Source organism: Marmota monax, unplaced genomic scaffold (assembly GCF_021218885.2).
Source record: "Marmota monax isolate L192 unplaced genomic scaffold, Marmota_monax_Labrador192_F-V1.1 WCK01_AAM20220418_F8-fsc00149, whole genome shotgun sequence".
In the NCBI taxonomy this organism is placed as follows: domain Eukaryota; kingdom Metazoa; phylum Chordata; class Mammalia; order Rodentia; family Sciuridae; genus Marmota; species Marmota monax.
In genome coordinates this window covers 2,726,794-2,746,340 of record NW_026693170.1, presented here as the reverse complement: position 1 = coordinate 2,746,340, position 19,547 = coordinate 2,726,794, and the positions used below count along the sequence as shown (strand labels likewise).

General features: G+C 37.7%; 1 protein-coding gene across 1 annotated transcript; it reads left to right on the top strand.

Annotated features, from left to right (window-relative positions):
• Window positions 1-4,654: 4,654 nt before the first annotated feature.
• On the top strand, window positions 4,655-19,078 carry Znf227 (zinc finger protein 227). The gene is made up of 6 exons (XM_046455533.2): window positions 4,655-5,431; window positions 7,354-7,426; window positions 7,841-7,902; window positions 10,811-10,937; window positions 11,976-12,071; window positions 16,515-19,078. The coding sequence occupies exons 3-6, from the start codon at window positions 7,843-7,845 to the stop codon at window positions 18,644-18,646; spliced, it is 2,415 nt and encodes an 804-aa protein (XP_046311489.1). The 5' UTR covers window positions 4,655-5,431; window positions 7,354-7,426; window positions 7,841-7,842; the 3' UTR covers window positions 18,647-19,078.
• Window positions 19,079-19,547: the final 469 nt, after the last annotated feature.

Here is a 19,547-nt window from a genome sequence, read left to right as displayed (position 1 = left end):
TTTACCTAGGTGAAATCTCCATTGCAATGTTTAAAAACTCCACAGTCAAAAAATAAAACTGATCAGAAAAACATTAACCTAGGTTTGTATGAGCTCAAAAAATAAAAATAGAACCTTATGATGTGGAAAAATGCAATAATAAAATAGCTATTGAAAAAAGCATCCTGGTTAATCACTGTCGCAGATGTAAGAATGGCCAAGCTGGAGTTCTGGATATCAGCTGTTATGGATTTGAGTCAAATCATCTTCTTTTCGATCTGTAGAAACTGTTTTAGTTAATCTCTCTGGAATCCAAATGGGCTGCTGTTCTCCCTGTGGAAAAACACAAACAGACCCCCGACTCCAGACAATCACTGGGTCAGGACCTTTCCATTGTCCTGTTAGAATATCTTTCCAAAGTACTTTAGGCTTATGTACATTTTTTGGATACATATGCCTTTCCGCAGCACTAAGTCCTGATGAATCCAAATTTAAAAAGTTTAGAGTAAAAAGCGTTATTTTAAGTTTATCTTTGGGGGATATATACCCCCTTCCAATTCCCTCTTTTTGCTTTAATAAGTATGTCTGTATCTAATAGTTGTCTTAGCTTTTTGCATTTTCTATCTGTGTAATACCTTACTTGACATTTTCAACCATTTTCTATCTTATTTCTATCTTCCAGTTTTTTTTTTTCCTAAGGTTTGTATTTTTACCCTTAGTTGCTTATTTTCCTCCTAGTTTTTTTTTTCCTATTTTGTGGGTTTAAAATTATTGTCTTCCTACATCTTTTATCTTCCTTCATCTTTTCTATCTTTTTCTTTTTAACTTTCTATACTTCTGTCTTTAAAGTTTTCCACTTCAAATTTTTAATCTATCTTTCTACATCTTCTCTTTTTTTACCTTTCTGTACTTCTGTCTTTAAAGTTTTTCACTTTAAATTTTTAATCTTCTTTATCTAAATATCTTTTATCCTATTATCTTCCCATTTTTTTTTAAAGTAATGCCTTTAAGATTAACTAGGCTTCGAATGATACAATAAAGCAATCTTTTTTCCGCCATGAAGGTATCTCGACCACCTTCAATTTAACCTTTTAATTATCATCTATACTGTACTTTTAAATGTACTTTTTCACCACCTACAACTTCACTCTTTTAAACGAGGCTTAGATTTTGTTTAAATCGCTTCAGTGTTAGTTTACATGGCTGCCCTTCAACCAAAGGCTTTTTTTTTTTAAACTCCATTGAGAAGCTTTGTCTCAATCTGCCATGTACAAATACCTTTTTCTTCTTTCTTCCTTTCTCAAGCTTTTAAAGTAAGTCTAGTTTCCTCAAAATCTTTTTAAATGGCATTTACAACTTTTTACTTTACCACACAGAGATTATCTCATCTAGAAACATTTCTTTTTCCTTTAACCTTTTATATTAAAATATATTTCCACATCTTGAATCTTTTTATATCTCTTTTTTAACTGTTAACCCTTTTTATAAATTTACATTCTGAAACAACTCTTATAAAATTTCTGATTTAGACAAATTACTCCACTTTAATAAGATGAAAAACTTCCATGTTTTTTATGATCCTATAATACTATAATTGAAACCCAACTGAAAATTTTTCTACTCTTTGTATATAAATTACACATGATAGAATCTTAACACTTAGTAACCTTGTTTTAACAAAGACACAGACCAAAGCAATATTAAACCTTTTTCCATTTACCAATTTAGGAAAACACACATAATGTTTAAATATATTACCTTATGGAACTTAATAAGTAAGAGTACTTGATTTCATATTTAGTGGCTGATATTTTAACACTTTAGCTTTGTAAATTAATCAGATGTCTGTAAAAACCAAGATCTTAGACAAATGTAGTAAACAGAACTAGCATCTCTTTCTTGTTGAAGAAAAATCTTTCTACAGGATACCATGATGGTCCCATTGATATACTTAATAACTCATCTTTAAAAAGCCATTTGCTACATTTTTGTATTTTATCAACATATGCCTTAACTGTTCTTGGTCTTACTGGGGTGCCTCCTTTCTCTAACAATTTCTCTTCCTCGGAGGCGAACAACTTCAAACCTTGAGTCAACCATTTTCCCCAGTTTGCCTGAGAAAGTTCTAGAAACAGGCAACTTGAAATAAAAATAAAATAAATCAAAACGAGAACACATTGTTTTTTGAATTGGTCACCCATTCTTTCTCTCTACCTCAAGGGTGAGAAATTTCACTTACCTCTAAGCTTCAGAAGTTCCCCGCACGGGACGCCAAATGCCGCAGTCTGGCTGGGCACAAATGCCACAGTCTGGCTGGGCACACGATCACGAGCCACCACACAGCTTGTAGATTCAAACAGCAATTCTTTATTCCCGAACTCACACCAGCCGTCTACAATCACGTTCTGGGGAAATCCACGTTCTCTTCCCAAATCCACGTTCTCTGCCCAAAATCCACCTCCACTGGGCTTCTATCTCCAAAATATATTGTCTGAATCCCGTGAGAACTCAAGGGGAACTCAGGCAGCAGGATACGCCCTATTCCCAGCAGGAATAATCTTAAACCTTAAACCTGGAACCTAAACTGGGAACGCCCTAAACAAGATTATCTTAAAACCGGGAACACCCTAATCTGCCTTGGTCCTTGAGCAAGGTTAAGTACATTCAATGTCACTGCAACATGGGGTACGCTGGCAAGGAAATTGTCATACTTACTTGGCTAATGGCTCCCAGCAGTCAATGGACATTTATTTTATTAATTTATATGCAGTACTGGGAATTGAAAGGAGTGCCTCTTATGTGCTAGGCAAGCGTTCTACCACTTAGCCACAACCCCAGCCTCCCATTTACTTTTATAGAGTTTATGTTGTTTGCTCAAGACTTATAGTTAGTAAGAAGCAGAATTTCCATTTGAATCCAGAATTGGAGCCTCAAATCTGTGTTCATAATCTTTGTTGTACTTTTTTTTTTAATCCATAGAAAATAGTCATGTATATGGTTTGAGGAACACTTTCAAGAATGATGACCATGGCCAGCGTCTCAATAAGGAGTCCTCCTTTTTTGTCCAAGAATCCAAGCCACCCTAATACTTGCAATCTCAGATAATTAGCAAATAACAAAGCATAGATCTTCAGAAATATATTTACAGGAAATAAAGCCCCTGATAGAGCTAGTCCACATGGGTTCTGAAACTAGACAAGCAGAAAATGGCTTTGAATAGTCTGAATCCATCCCATTTATCGATTTATGATTTTATTTTGTGCTTTAGGAGTCTTGTTAAAGAAGTCAGAGTTAAGCCAACATGGGGAAAAAGGCACACTCATACGTTGCTAGGGGGAAAGAAAATTTGGTGCAACCATTGTGGAAAGTGGTGTGGAGATTCCTCAGAAAACTGGGAATGAAACCACCATTTGATCCAGCTATCCAACTTCTCAGGTTATACCCAAAGGACTTACAATTAGCATATTACAGTGATGCACCCACAACAATGTTTATAGCAGCTCAGTTCACAATAGATAAACTATGGAACCAACCTAGGTGCCCCTCAAAAGATGAATGGATTAAAAAAGTGATAAGTGAGATATATATATGATGGACTATCACTCAGCCTTAAAGAAGAATTAATTTATGGCATTTGCCAATAAATGGATGAAGGTGGAGAATATCATCCAAAAAAGCCAATCCCCCAAAACCAAAAGCCAAATGTTTTTTCTAATATGCGGATTCTAATTCACAAGGGGGATGGGGGAGGGAAGAATAGAGATACTTTAGTGTAGGTAGAAGGGAGTGAAGGGAGGGAAGTGAAGGAAAGGATAGTAGAATGAGTCAGACATTATTATCTTATGTACATATATAATTATAGGACTGGTGTGATTCTACATCACATAAACCCAGAAGAATGAGATATTATACATTATATATGATGTACAAAGTGCGCTCTACTGCCATGTATAACTATTTAAAACAAAATGTTAAAAAAGATAAAGTTAATGAATTTGTTCATTTTTCAAGTTTGAAATTCCCCGAGAAACGATTCCAGTGGCCTCAATTACTTTGAAGAGTGCATAGAAGTCTATGCTGAAGCTTGTGCGTGTGCGTTTTTTTTTTTTTAACTCTATGTGTAGTTGTGCTCAATATGTCAGTTCAGAATTATTTATGCTGCTAACAAAAGTGGAATTCTACAAAATATTCTGCATCCATTGCATATTTTTGGTCTTTGATTCTCTTTGTATCTAAAAAAATATCTTTCCTATTGGTTCATCCTGTTAAATGTAAACATTGAAAATTAAAAGGTATTCCTTTTTTTTTTTTTTCTTGTTAGTGCTGGGTGTAATTCTATTAGGAAAGGATTACATTATATGTTTCTTACAATCTCCGATTTTCATATTTGCTGTTAATTTTTATTTATTCGCTAGTGAGAAAAACCTAAACTTCTGTCAACAGGAACTGCTTCAGGTCTGCAAAAGGACTGGAAGTCGTGAAGAGGCTCCTGGAAGTCGTAGTCCCGAACCTCGGAGAGTTTGGAGACATTATTTTTTTTCCTCTGAGAGAGGGAATTCCGTTTTTCCCCCTCCGGGCATTCTGGGAAATGTATTTCAGAACTCCGGAAGTCATCAAGCAGCGGACGCGCAGCGTTCCTTCTCCTAGGGTCTTCTGGGAAGTGTAGTTTAGGCGTTTCGAGTAGTCTGAGCCGCTTCCGCCGGGGAAAGCAAAGCAGTCACCGTCTTTTGGTCCGGGAGGTGAGGCCGCCCTGCCTGCAGCCACAGCAACCCGCGGAACCTTTTCAGCCTGAGCTTGAGTCTCGCGGCCACCTGACGGCAGTTTAACATGGAGAAGTCGCGGCCGCCGGGGGAGGCCGAGAGGCGGAGGGCAGAAGCGTGGATCCCCTCGGCCCTCCCTGCTTACGGAGCCGCGCTCCTGCGATCCGTGTGAGACAGCTCCCCGTTGCCACCTCTGCGCCGTTTCCTCTGGGAGAGCGGTAAAGCCGGCAGGTCCTGCGGAGGAGCCTAGTTAGATGAGGCTCCGGTCAACGCTCAGGTCGGCGGCGGCGGCGCCTGGTCCCGGGTCGCCTTTTGCTGTCCACACAGTTCTGCGTTCGCAGCGCGCGTTTCACCTGGAAGCTGGCGAAGAGAAACGGAGGCCCGGCCTCGGGAGAAGCCGCAACCCGCCGCCTCATCCTCCGAGAAGCCGAGGGCGTTGTTTCACCGCAGCCTTTTCTTCACCCCTGAATCGGAGCTGGAGGGAGGGACTGTGCTGCCACTGAACCGAAGGCACGTCCTTGCTCCGTGGTCTCTTGCCATCAGCCGGGTTTCCTTCTCTCTGTAAATTATCAGGAGGAAAATGACCAGCTTTTTGTCGAATACCTGAGTTATGCGTAGGGCTCAGAAGTGAGTTTATTAATAACACCTCACCCTGACGTCCAGACATTCTTCTGTGGACTGTGTAGATTGGTGTAAGTACTGAATTTGATTTCACATCAAATAAGTCGTGTTCCAATTTACTGAATCCTTAAGTAACCAGCAGTTTCAACATTTGCTGCAAACTGCCTCCCCTTTTATTTTAACTATAGTCTTTTAAAGCATATCACAGATATTAGGCCACCTTAAATTCTTTTTTTTTTATTGGTTGTTCAAAACATTACAAAGCTCTTGACATATCATATTTCATACATTAGATTCAAGTGGGTTATGAACTCCCATTTTTACCCCAATTACAGATTGCAGAATCACATCGGTTACACATCCACATTTTTACATGATGCCATATTCGTGACTGTTGTATTCTGCTACACCTTCTTAAATTCTACCATGAGCTCTGCCGAAGCTTGTGTTTGACATTTGCTCAGTATCTCCTTCCATTCCTTTTCTTTCAAACTTTTTTTTTTTTTGTCATTAAACGTTTTTTAGAAAGCAGATGGATTTTTAAAGTGCAGTCAGGGATATTGAATCTGTTTCTTAAAGTGTATTTCTTTTCTATTGTATTTGTATATATTTTTAAATTTACCGTACTTCACGTTTCTTCTTTTTGCTCTACGTTTTTGACAGTTTTTTTTTTTGTGTGTGTGTGTGTGTGGTTCATTCCCCCTTCTTGTTATCCTCAACTGGCTTAGAATTTGCAGTCTTATGCCATTCTTTTAACTTTTAAAAATAATTAAAAGGGTCCTTTTCTGATATCATGAAGTACCAAGAAATGGTACTTTTAGAAAACTGATACCAGTATCAGTACCTAATCAACAAATACTAATTTTAACCAGCATATAGTCTCATTTTGAAAAAATATAGACTAAAAATACTTAAAATTTAATGTTCCTTGTTGTTGTTGTTGCTTTTTAAAATATTTTTTTTTAGTTGTTGATGGATCTTTATTTTATTTATTTATATGCATTGCTGAGAATCAAACCCAGTGCCTCACACATGCTAGGCAAGTGCTCTAACACTATACTACAATCCCAGCCCTATTGGTTTGTTTTTAATTGGAGACTAAGTTATAGGCCTGCTTTTTTAAAAGCCATCCTCATTATAGTTACTGTGATTTTTTTTTTTTTTTTTTTAATTCAGAGACTATTATGTAGCCAACATGTTGACAGATGTTTTCTTCCCGTTACTTCTTGCAGCTCATCTTTCAGGGTTCATATAGCCATACATTTTCTTCATTTTTGTTCACTTAAAATATCTTTGTTTCTCCCTCATGTAAATAATCATTCATTGAGCATAGAAAGGTTGACAATTATTCTGTTTATAGTAAATGAAGAGAATATCTTCTTGTTTTCAATCTCCAGTTAGTTTTCCTGTTTCTGTCAACCTAATTGTCATTCAAGTAAACTAAATATATTTTCTTTCTAGGAGTTCTCAGATTGTTATTGTTGTTTTCAGTTCTTTGCATTCTTTTAGTCTATCACTGTCCCAAGTTGTGCTGTGATTTATTAGTTTAGGAGTATATTTATTTTTATTTATACTGTTTAGAGTTCCTGTAGGAAATTCTGAGTAATTACCTCTTAAAATAATATGTCTCTGCCATTTCTTCCATTCGCTTCTCTCATTGCTTTTAGACAAATGTTGGAACCTTTTCATTTTAGTTTCCATTATCTTGATTTTTTTTGTCTTTATCTTTCCCTTTGTTATGTGTTTTTCCTTATATCCATGTACATATAATTAAAGGGAGCCTTTTCTGATATCATAAAGTACCATGAAATGGTACTTTTTAGAAAACTGATACCAGTATCAGTAAAATATTATTAGTGGGCAACAAATTATTAATTAAGAAGATATTTTAAATCAGGATTAGACTTTTCAGAAATTAAAGGTGATTTTATAGACTAACAATGTTTGCAAGTATAGTTTAGGATACAAAATATCTTTTTGTTTTGTTTTGTAGCTACAAGAGAAAGGGACTCCTGGTTCTTAGAACTTTCCATCTGTTCATTTAATACTTGGAGCTGCTTTATGAGGTAGGTACCATGTTTGATTCTTGTCCTCATTGACACACGACAAAAGTAGGGCACAGAGAGAGTTCTTAACATGCTCTGGGCTATTCAGAATTGTCATTTCTAGAAACCAAACCTGGCATTTGGCTCCAGAACACAACATCTTTTTAGCCCACATGTTAGCCTTTCATCTCCTACCATTCCCAGAAATTCCTACAGTAGGTGGCATTTGGTTGTGTTCGTTGGTCACACTGCCAATGGCATTGAGCTGACAGGCCTCCGAGTAGACGGAATCTACTTGTGCTCTGATTATGGAGCTATGTGGTGGCATCTGTCTGGAAGTGGGGACACTCGTACTCTTCTATAATTTCCACAAAAATCCATATGAGGTAGTGGGAGCTCTAACTTGTATCTCACATCTTCTTCATCCTTCTTCAGACATGCCTATTCAGGAATCTGACCTTCCCCAGAAGGAACAGGAACAAATGACCAAGTTTCAGGTAAGGGATTCTGTGTCTTAGGTATATACTTTTCTCTTCTTTGGAAAGGCTGATGGAAAATAACAGATTTTTTTTTTTTTTTTTGGACCCGGGATTGAACCCAGGGGTACTTAACCACTGAACTACATCCCCAACCGTTCTTATGATTTATTTTTGAGACAGAATCTTGCTGAATTGCTTAGGCCTCGCTAAGTTGCTGAGGCTGGCTTCGAACTTGTAATCCTCCTGCCTTAGCTTCCCAAGCTGCTGGGATTAGAGGCATGTACCACTGTGTCCTACAGAATAACAGGTCTTTGAGTATACATTGTATGCTAGATGTGTGTGTGTGTATGTTTGTGTTTTGTTTCATTTATTATCTTTACCATTTTACAAAAAATATTTGAAAAGAGAAACTTTAAGAACAAAATAATCTATATTGCTCTCTTGCTTGTAAACTAGCTCTTTTTACTTTCCCATATTCCTTTTTCAAGTTCATGTAACTATATATTTGCAATAATGGAATAGGTGAAATTTTGAACGTTTTTTTCATTTAGTTATATCAAATGTATTTCAGTGGCTATATTATATTCTATTGAATTGGAATGCCCTTTAAAAAATAAATTATTCCTATTAAAACTTTTAAGAGATTTAAGAATTTTACCATTTTAAGGAACACTATAGGAACATTTTGTCCCCAGAAAACAATTCTGGTGGAATTCTGCATTGTTTGTCCTTCAAGTTTTAGGAACTCTAAATTGAAGAGGTATATTTCATGTCAGTTCTCTTAGGTATTTTGTAAGTAGAGCATCCAAAGTATGACATGGTGTAAAGTTATTAAATGTTTTTATAGAAGGAGAGCTATAGTTTTTCCTTGCATGCGTGCGTGCGTGCGTGTGTGCATGTGTGTGTGTATATGTGTATGTGTATTTTAGTCACTCATCTATTTATTTTGTCAAAGCAATTGTATATAGGTAGTAGTTGTATATGGTCTAATAGTGTTTAAATACCTCGCCAGTTCTTTCTGTCTTTGCTTTATTCTTTAGAGCACTGTGTGAATATGTAGGTGATTTATCTGCATTTTAAACATGAAGATAGGGGTGTGGGAATATCATATAACTACCCACCTTTTCCCAGGTCACCTGTACATTCAACTCTGAAGTTTCTGACTGTTAGGTAGGAATATTTTCATTCCATTTTTATGAAGAGGTAGACAAGGCAAAAGTATTTTCCAGAAACTGGAGTGCATATCATAGAAGCACCTGCATATGACCCTTTGAAACATAAACTTTAATGGTGCCCTTCATTTGGGTCTCACCAAAGGGCTTGTCTCCTCTCTGTTAGGTGTGTGTCTTAGTCTTCTGAAAACCTAGATGCCTAAACTCAGTTTAATATAAGTAGTTTAAATTTTTCTTCAGCACAAGAAATCAGGCACAATATTACAAGACAATAACCAACTGGTGGGATATATTTAAACAAAGTAAAGGTCAATAGTTCAATTTCCTGCTAGGACTAGTAGGATAGCCTGATGTGGTGGTGCATGCCTATAACTTTAGCAACTTGGGAGGCTGAGTCAGGAGGATCACAGCCTCAGTAAGTTAGTGGAACTGTCTCAAAATAAAAAAGTAAAAAGGGATGGGGGTGTAGCTTAGTGCTAGAACGCCCCTTAGTTTAATCCTGTACCTTCTCTGCTAAAAAGAGTAAGATAAAACCCATTTGGATTATGAGGAAAAAAATAGGGGTTTCTTCAAAAAAGGAAGTGAATTTATGAAAAAAATAGTGTTAATAATGTGTATGAATATTAATAAAGAGATTTATTTTACTTATGTTGTGAAATTTTTTTTTAAGAGAATTAAGGTATATTTGGCCGAGTTTAAAGATGCAGGAACACTTGTATTCATGTGAAAAGTGGATTGAGAAAACTTTTCTAGGGACATTCTGCTAGGCTGCTTTTAAAGTTTTAAAAGTGACTGTTCTATGACTTTGCAATTGCTGCTTCTTGGCAAGATATCTCTCTTTCTCTCTTTTTCTTTCTTTCTCTCTTCTATCTTTTTGCTAAGATCTCCATAAAGGAATTTTTGAAGTATTGATTATAGGTAAAAACATATGACTAATTGTATATCATTTGGATTAGTTAAATATACATTGTTCCAAGGAATACTGTTCTTTTCACAATGGCGTGAAAGAGATTATAGCAGGGATGTGAATTGTTCAGTTTCTAAGCCCCTGTGGTGCAGTCTTAAGTGCTTTACATGTATTCACCTACCTAGTCTTTTCCAGCACCTTGTGATTTAGACAGCATTGAAGAGAAGAGGAAATTGAGATAGTGAAAAGTTAAGGAACTTGCCCAGGTTTCTGTAAACTAATAAAGGACAGAAATTTTGAAATTTGAACTCAGACAACCTGAGTCCAGAGCTGATCTCTGAACCAACTGTGAATCGGCAGATGGAAGCATCCAGGAAGAGCTATATACTGTCCTAGAGGGTTGCCGAAGGCCTATGAACTTTGCAAACATTTAAAACAGATAAAGAGTTTAAAATTGGGGGGTGGGGGTAGGGGACATTAAAGGAGGGACAGTAATTGAAACAAACTAACTGGGATCCCTTCAGATCTGTATGTACTTCTTATTCTGTTGTTTAATATCCTTTTCATGCTGTATTTATTTTTGGTTTGTTTTTGGTGGTACTGGGGATTGAACCCAGGTGTGCTTTACCACTAAGCTACATCCCTAGACTTTTTTTTTTTTTTTTGCTTTTCTATTTTTTTGAGACATGGTCTTACTAAATTGCTGAGGCTGCCCTTGAATTTGTGATCCTCCTACCTCAGCCTCCCAAGTTGCTGGGATTACAGGTGTGCACCACTGTACCACGCTTGTACTGCACTTTTTCTGGGGGAGCTGTAAAATTGAGGCTATGTGTGTTTGATATTGTAGGAGGCAGTGACATTCAAAGATGTGGCTGTGGTCTTCACCACAGAGGAGCTGGGGCTGCTGGACCTTACTCAGAGGAAGCTGTACCAAGATGTAATGGTGGAGAATTTCAAGAACCTGGTTGCAGTGGGTGAGGACAGGCACCCTCTGACACTGAACTTTAACTCCCTGAAGTATCTCTGTGTCCTCAGATGTTCAAGGCTTTGACCCATTTGAAATGGTTCCCTGCTCTTGAAGGCAAAATGATTTCTAATGTCTGGGATGATAGGGATAGGTTTTAGTGGTGGTTTTGCTACATGATATTCTTTTCTTTTGAATCACTGGTTCTCAGCTTGGGTGATTTTTCTGTCAGAGGACATTTGGCAATGTCTGGACCCAGTTGTCCCATCTAATGGGTGGTAACCAGGGATGTAGGCCTGCAATGCATAGGACAACGCTCCACAACCCAGAATTCACCAGTGCAAAGGATCAGTCTTGCCACAGTTGAGAGATGTTCTAGATGAACTGTAGATGGGCAACTTTGCTTCTATATTTTATCTTTCAAATTATGGTGGTAAACTACTCCTGGGTCATGAAGTAAACTTAGGGCTTTGTACTGGCATTTTCTTTTCAATGAAATATATGAGGGTAGATTATATCAGAATTCCTTATCAAAAACCACTCACAATTCATCCATAGCATTTTTTAAAATTTATTTTTTAGTTATAGGTAGACACAATGTCTTTATTTTACTTTATGTGGTGCTGAGGATTGAACCCAGTGCCTCACACATGCTAGACGAGTGCTCTACTTCTGAGCCACAACCCCAGCCCTATGACAAATTTTTAAAAAAATAATATTATTATATTTTTTATGCCTTTATTTATTTATTTTTATGTGGTGCTGAGGATCGAACCCAGTGCCTCACACATGCTAGGCAAGCTCTCCACCACAGCCCATGCTGTGACCACTTTGAATGAGTGATGGGAAAGACAGTGTTGGCCAAGTGTAATTTAATACATATATATGTCAAATGTATCATCTGAGAACTAGGCAAGACCTGAGTTTTTTCTTATAGTTCCTGATTTTAAAAAATTCTTAAAATACCACTAAGGATTATATGACTTAGGCAAAAATGTATTTTAGTTGTGTGTTCACCTTAAATATATGTATCTCTGCTTTTTCATAGGGTACCTTCCCTTCAAAGTAGATATGGTGTCCCAGTTGGAAGCAGAAGAAAAGCTTTGGATGATGGAGACAGAAACCCAGAGAAGTAGCTATTTTGGTGAGAACCGTGTAGCTATTCTTTCAGACATGAGCTAGTGAGCTTCTTACATGTATCATTGCCACCATAATCTAAGTGTTATCACCTCTCACCTGGATAATGACAAGCACCTCCATGCTGGTCTCCATGCTTCCTCCCTTACATTCGTATAATCTGTCTCTACACAGTAGCCAGGTGATTCTTTAAAAAATAATAAAAAAAATTAGAGCATGCCACTCCTCTAGTTAACCCCCTTCAACGCCTTCTCTTGTCACTCGACTGGGCTGTAAGACCCTGTCTGATCTTGTATCCTCCCCAAGTTTCTATTTCATTTTCTATCCTTTCTTCCTTGCTTAGATCGTTCTGGCCTTTTGGGTCCCCTTGGCGTGGACTTTCTGAGTTCTTCTGTTTCGTGGCTTTGGCTATTTCTGTTCACTACCTCAGCAGAACCCTCCAGCCCAGCACAGCCCCTTCCTTACTCCTTTCAGGTCATTTCTCAACTTTCATCCTTTAGAGAAGCCTTCTGTGTCTGTTGTGTTTAAAGTAACTTCTTCCTTCCACTCTCCATCCTCTTACCTTATCTCTTTTGTGGCTAAACACTGATTACCTAATGACATATTTTTTATTTTCTTGTTTATTATCTGTCTCATCCCACAAGAGTAGGGATTTTGGCAGTTTCATTTTTTGCTATCCACTCAAACCTCTGATGGGCCTTCTGTACTTAGAAATACTTGCTGAGAGAATGAATTATTAGGGTTGTGGTGGTGGCTCAGTGGTAGAGCACTAGCCTAACGTGTGAGGCACTGGGTTTGAGTCTGAGCACCACAATTAAATAAATAAATAAAGGTCTATGGACAGCTAAAAAAGGAAAGAAAAAAAATATCTATATATTAGTTGTAAATGGACACAACACCTGTATTTTATTTGTTTATCTTCTTTTGTGGTTCTGAGGATCAAACCCAGTGCCTCACACATGCTAAGCAAGTGCTCCACCACTGAGCCATGATCCCAGCCCAAGAATGAACTATTAACGTAATTCCTATTCACTGGCACAGGAATGGGAAAGCTCCCCTTGCAGCTCCCCCAGCCTGTGACCCCAGCCTTTCTCTGCTTGAAGGCTGCCTTGCCCACGTGCTGCCAGCCACCGTGCTCTTCCACTAGCTTGTCCTTGCCCTCCTTATCCCCCTTCACCTCTCACTGCATTCTTCACTTCCTTTCTCTTTTTTCCTCTTTAATTTGTGTATTTCTCAGTTCTACTATTTAAAAATTAAAAGTAAAAATTAGTTCATCCTAGAGGCTGTAAAACTCTCCCAACCCCAAAAACAAAATAGAGGCTTGTCTGCAAGCACACCAGTTGAGGCCCTGAATTCTGGAGTGGTTAATGAATATAACCATTCTTCTTTTGTCTGTTTCCCTTTTACGTCTACATGCTGCATCATGTTTAATGTGTTCCGGATTATTAGATACTTGCTTCACTTGACTGGGTCTCATTTTCATATGCAAACAACCTCAAGAATTATGGTCCTAAGTATTGTCATTTTTCATTTTTACCTAACAGACTAAGGTCCTTTAACAAATCAGGCAGCATTTTCTGTCCCCCTTTCAAAGATTTCCTTTTCTTCTTCAATACCAGTATATTTAAGGACTTTGCAATCATGCCCCATGTGCCAATAATATCCAAGAATTATATAATCTATATATTCCCTGTAGGTCACAAGAGCACAAATTACAGTGCTTGTTTTTATAGTGATTCTTAAAAACTTACAGAGAAGAATGGAGACAAATGGACCTTACATCCCTATTACTCCAAAGATAGCTCATTGATTTAGAACACACTAGAGTGATTAATGGGTAATTTTGGAACATCGTTTTACAGTGAATCTATAAATATAATTAAATGTTTAGGTAATTATAACATAATTATTATACAATTATAATTTTGTAGACATCTTTAGATATGTAGAGATTCAGACCTTTTAAATTTAGAAGGTAAAAGTTATTCACAATTATCAGGCTGTAATTGAACTCATGGTAATTTTTATCAATATCAATGTACTAGGCATTATGATTCATCAATTTCCACATAGTAACTTCAAGTTGCTACATTTTAGAGAAAACTACCCTGTGTACTGCCAGCTTCCTGCTTTCCCCCTCCCTTTATTGTAATATCTAAATAGTTATATTCTATATGCAGTTGTTTAGCAGTGTTGGATTGAACATTTTCAGTGTCCACGTGCACTGTCATACCTATGGAGATGAGCAGAGTGCTGACTAGGAAAGGAAAAATTATGGGGTTTTATTGTTTGTTTGTTTCTCTGCTGGAGATCAAACCCAGTGCCTCACAGTCCAGGCAAGCCTCTACCACTGAGCCACCACCCCAGCCTCTGTATAATAGTACTCTTTTGATATAGAAGTCTCACTGTGTTGCCCTCGCTGGTCTCAAAATCCTGAGCTCAGGCAGTCCTGCCTCAGCTTCCTGAATAGCTGGGATTAGAAGTGTAGAGGTACTCACCACCTCAACTTGTGTGTACTGGTATTTTTTTTTTCCTTTTGGGTACTGGGGATTGAACTCAGGGTACTTGACCACTAGCCACATCCCCAGCCCTGCTTTCTATTTTTTATTTAGAGACGTGGTCTCACTGAGTTGCTTAGCATCTCTCTTTTTGCTAAGGCTGGCTTTGAACTTGGGATTCTTGCGCCTCAGTTTCCCAGACTGCTGGGATTACAGGTGCATACCACTGCACCCAGCTTTAGTGGTACTCTTATTGCTTATAATACACTTAAGTTTTTGTTCTGCTTTTTCAAAAAATTGTCACAAATTATAGAATTGATTTCATAGTATACTAACGTATCCCAACAATTTGATAAAAATCAAATTACATTGGGAACAGAGTTTATGCTATTCTTGTGACCATTATATTCTAGTCGATATAAAAAGGACAAGACAGAAAAATAGGAAGTATATAGTAAGTCAGATAATGCAGAATAAATCTCCTTTATCCAAAATGGTTGGGACTAGAAGTATTTTGGATTGGGTGGGATTTGGGAATATTTATATGTACATAAGGAGATAATATTGAGGATGGACCCTAAGCCTAAACTCAAAGTTTATTTATGTTTCATAGATACCTTGTAACCTGAAGGTAGTTTTATGCGGTTCGCTTAGTACACCTGCATTTTGACTGTGACCCATCACATGAGGTCAAGCGTGAAATTTTCCACTGTGGCTCCATGTCAGCACAGTTTTGGGTTTGGGAATATTTTGAATTTTCAAATTAGGGATGATCAACTTATAATAAGTGCAGTGGAGAGAAATATGGTGCTAGGGGGTGGTAGAGCACTTCTCTAACATGCATAAGGCCCTGGGTTGCATCCCCAGCACTGTGAGAGGGAGAGAGATAAAGCATTATAAGGAAAATGGGAAGGATCGAAGGTATAGGAGTTAATGTGGAATTATTTTTACATTGAATGTTAGGAAGGTATTTGAACATAGACCTAAAGGAAGTGAGAGAATCAACAAATCTGAGTTTTCCAAGTGAAATATAATTCTTCTCTTCCGGGTTTATTTTTGAGAGCCTGCACTATGCCCTGTTTTATTCCTTCTCCCAACTTCTTTCTCCGTTGTACAAGATTAGCTTTCCCTTTTCTTCTACTTTTACAGACTTGAATTATTACCAGGTTTCAGAACAGTGCATGTTAGTATTCCAACCACTTTCCTAAATTCTTCTTTTTTTTTTTTTTTAAACTTTTCAGTTGTAGTTAGACGCAATATGTTTATTTTATTTATATGTGGTGCTGAGGATCGAACCCATGGCCTTGAATAGGTGAGCATTCTATTGCTGAGCCACAACCCCAGCCCCATTTCCTAAATTATTCTTGAAGTATAATTTCTACCAAAACCTAAAGTACTATTTTATGCCCAAAGAAAAGGTAAATAAGCTTTTAATTTATGTTATTGTGGTTGGAACGTAGATTGTTTTTTTGTTGTCTTGAAACCATCTGATTTCAAGCTTGTGGCTGTCATAGTAAACATCATATTTACACTTCTAGAAATGAGCCACATTTTACATGTTGGAGTTAGAAGACTCTTGATCCCACTCTTTACTTCCATCTGGATGAAAAACATGAGAAAAGGATAAATGATGTTGTAAGGACAAGATGACTCTTATAAGGCCTTACCCTATGTCCTTACTGTGATTTTTTTTTTTTTTTTGGTTCCAGGGATCAAACCCAGAGGCACTTAACCACTGAGCCACATCCCCATCCCTTTTTATTTTTTATTTTGAGAAAAGATTTCACTAAGTTCCTGAGCCTGGCTTTGAACTTGTGATCCTCCTGCCTCAGCATCCTGAGACTCTAGGTTTACAGGCATGTGCTACTTAATCTGGCCCTACTCTGAAATTCTGATATTTCTAAAGAAAGTATTAACCTGTCCTTATTTCTGAATGTTGCTTTCTCTTATAGGCAATACAAGTCAAAATGAGATGGAAACTCTTCAAAAATTTGCATTAAAATACCTTTCACATGCAGAGCTATCCTGCTGGCAAATCTGGAAACAGGTTGCAAGTGAATTAACCAGATGTCTTCAGAGGAAGAATTTCCATTTATCACAAGGTAATTCCATTCAGGTTTTTGAAAGTGAGAGCATTATAAAGAACCATAAAGGAAATGGTTCCAGGTATGCTGAAAATGAAGAGTTTTCAACTTTAAGAACCCAGGATTCTTGCCAGAATGCATATCTGAGCAAGTCACAGAATCTCAGTAGAAATAAGCAAATTGATGTGAAAAGCAGTCTGCATTTGTTTGAAGACTTGATGAGGAAATCACCAATCAGTGAACATGTTAAAAATGAGACAGAGCAGAAGCCCTGCAAATGCGACAAATGTGGCAGGAGCGATATCTATGGCTCCAATCTGCAGTTACCCTTTCAAGAGAAACCACATCCATGTAATGAGTGTGGAGTGAGCTTCCATTATAGTCCAGTGCTTCACCTTCATCAGAAGGTTCACACAGGAGAGAAGTGCTTCAGTCAGAACACACACCTGCAAACTCATCAGAGAGTTCACCCAGGAGAGACACTGGGTAAGTGTCAGGAATCTGGTGATTGCTTTAATAAGAACCCTTTTTATTCTCACCAGTCTAACCCAGGAGAAAAGTCCTACAGATGTGACAATTGTGGCAAGAGATTCAGTAGCAGCACAGGTCTCATCATTCATTATAGGACTCACACTGGAGAGAAACCTTATAAATGTGAGGAGTGTGGTAAATGCTTTAGTCAAAGTTCCAATTTTCAGTGCCATCAGAGAGTTCACACTGAAGAAAAACCATACAAATGTGAAGAGTGTGGCAAGGGCTTTGGCTGGAGTGTTAATCTCCGTGTCCATCAGAGGGTCCATAGGGGTGAAAAGCCTTATAAATGTGAGGAGTGTGGGAAGGGATTCACTCAGGCTGCACATTTCCACATCCATCAGCGAGTCCACACTGGGGAGAAACCCTACAAATGTGATGTGTGTGGTAAGGGCTTCAGCCACAATTCACCACTGATATGCCATCGCAGAGTCCACACTGGGGAGAAGCCATATAAATGTGAGGTGTGTGGGAAAGGCTTTACCCGAAATACAGATCTTCATATCCATTTCAGAGTTCACACAGGAGAGAAACCTTATAAATGTAAGGAGTGTGGTAAGGGCTTCAGTCAGGCCTCAAATCTTCAAGTCCATCAGAATGTCCATACTGGAGAGAAACGATTCAAATGTGAAATATGTGGGAAGGGCTTCAGTCAGTCCTCAAAGCTTCAAACCCATCAGAGAGTCCACACTGGAGAGAAACCATACAAATGTGAAGTGTGTGGCAAGGACTTCAGTTACAGTTCAAATCTGAAACTTCACCAAGTAATTCACACCGGAGAAAAACCATATAAATGTGAGGAGTGTGGGAAGGGCTTCAGCTGGAGGTCAAATCTTCATGCTCATCAGAGAGTTCACTCTGGAGAGAAACCGTACAAATGTGAAGAGTGTGATAAGACCTTCAGTCAGGCCATCGATTTTCGGGTCCATCAGAGAGTCCATACTGGAGAGAAACCATACAAATGTGGTATATGTGGTAAGGGCTTTAGTCAGTCCTCGGGCCTCCAATCCCATCAGAGAGTCCATACTGGGGAGAAGCCATATAAATGTGATGTGTGTGGAAAGGGCTTTAGATATAGTTCACAATTTATATACCATCAGAGAGGACACACTGGAGAAAAACCTTACAGGTGTGAGGAGTGTGGGAAGGGCTTCGGTAGGAGCTTGAATCTTCGCCATCACCAGAGGGTCCACACAGGAGAAAAACCTCATAAGTGTGAGGAGTGTGGTAAAGCCTTTAGTCTTCCCTCGAATCTTCGAGTCCATCTGAGTGTTCACACCCGGCAGAAACTCTTTAAATGTGAGGAATGCGGGAAGGGCTTCAGTCAGAGTGCACGCCTTCAAGCCCACCAAAGAGTCCACACTGGAGAAAAACCTTACAAATGCGATGTATGTGGCAAGGACTTCAGTCACCGGTCCCGTCTTACATACCACCAGAAAGTCCACATTGGCAAAAAACTCAAGAAATGAAAATTTTTTGTTGACTTCTGCCTGAATGTACAACTTCAAGTTTTTTGAGTCTGTGCTGGTGATGAAACCCTATTAAAATATCGAGAGTGGTAGGGGTTTTCTTCAGACTCAGAATCTAACACATACTTTAAAATGATGACGTAGAACCAGAGTAACAGGACTAGAATTCAAATTTCGGGAAGAAATTGATATTGCCATCCTGTTGGCAAGATCCAGTTAATATAAATGACCATCTTTCAGTGTGACTCTATGCTCAAAGGTATTGTATAAAAGGATATTTGCCATATGTTAACTAGTTATTATTTTTGATCAGGAAGGGTTTTGAACTATTTTTCCTTTAACTTTCCTTTTATACTTACAGTGGTCATTATTTTTACTAAAAAGCTGTAAAGCTATGGAAAAATAAAATTGCTGACTAAAAATTTCCTGTTACTAAGGATGTACAATATGATTATTTTATGTAGTATAAAGGGCTATAATTAAGTAGATTCCCAGAGATGAACTTTTGATCTTCAAATGTAAATTTATGTCTGCCATGATATATAAGAAAAGATATTCATTGAATCATTGTTTTAGTAGCAACAAATAACCAGTTGGATTGCCAAAGTATTTTATGCATTATCATTGCATGGAATACTATACAAACACTAAATGAGAGAAAGTAAATTTGTAGTTACAGAGGTTGGAAGATTTTCAGAATTTATTAATCTGGGAAAACATAAAACATGAGTTTTTGTGGAATCCTATTTTTTTAATAAAAAGTATAGATGTATAGATATTTCTAATTATCTCTAAATGATGAGATTTTGATTCATATGTTTATATTTTTTTATTTTGAAATCATATGAAACTTAGAAAAACTGTAAAATTTATATAAATTCTTTCATATACCCTTTACCCA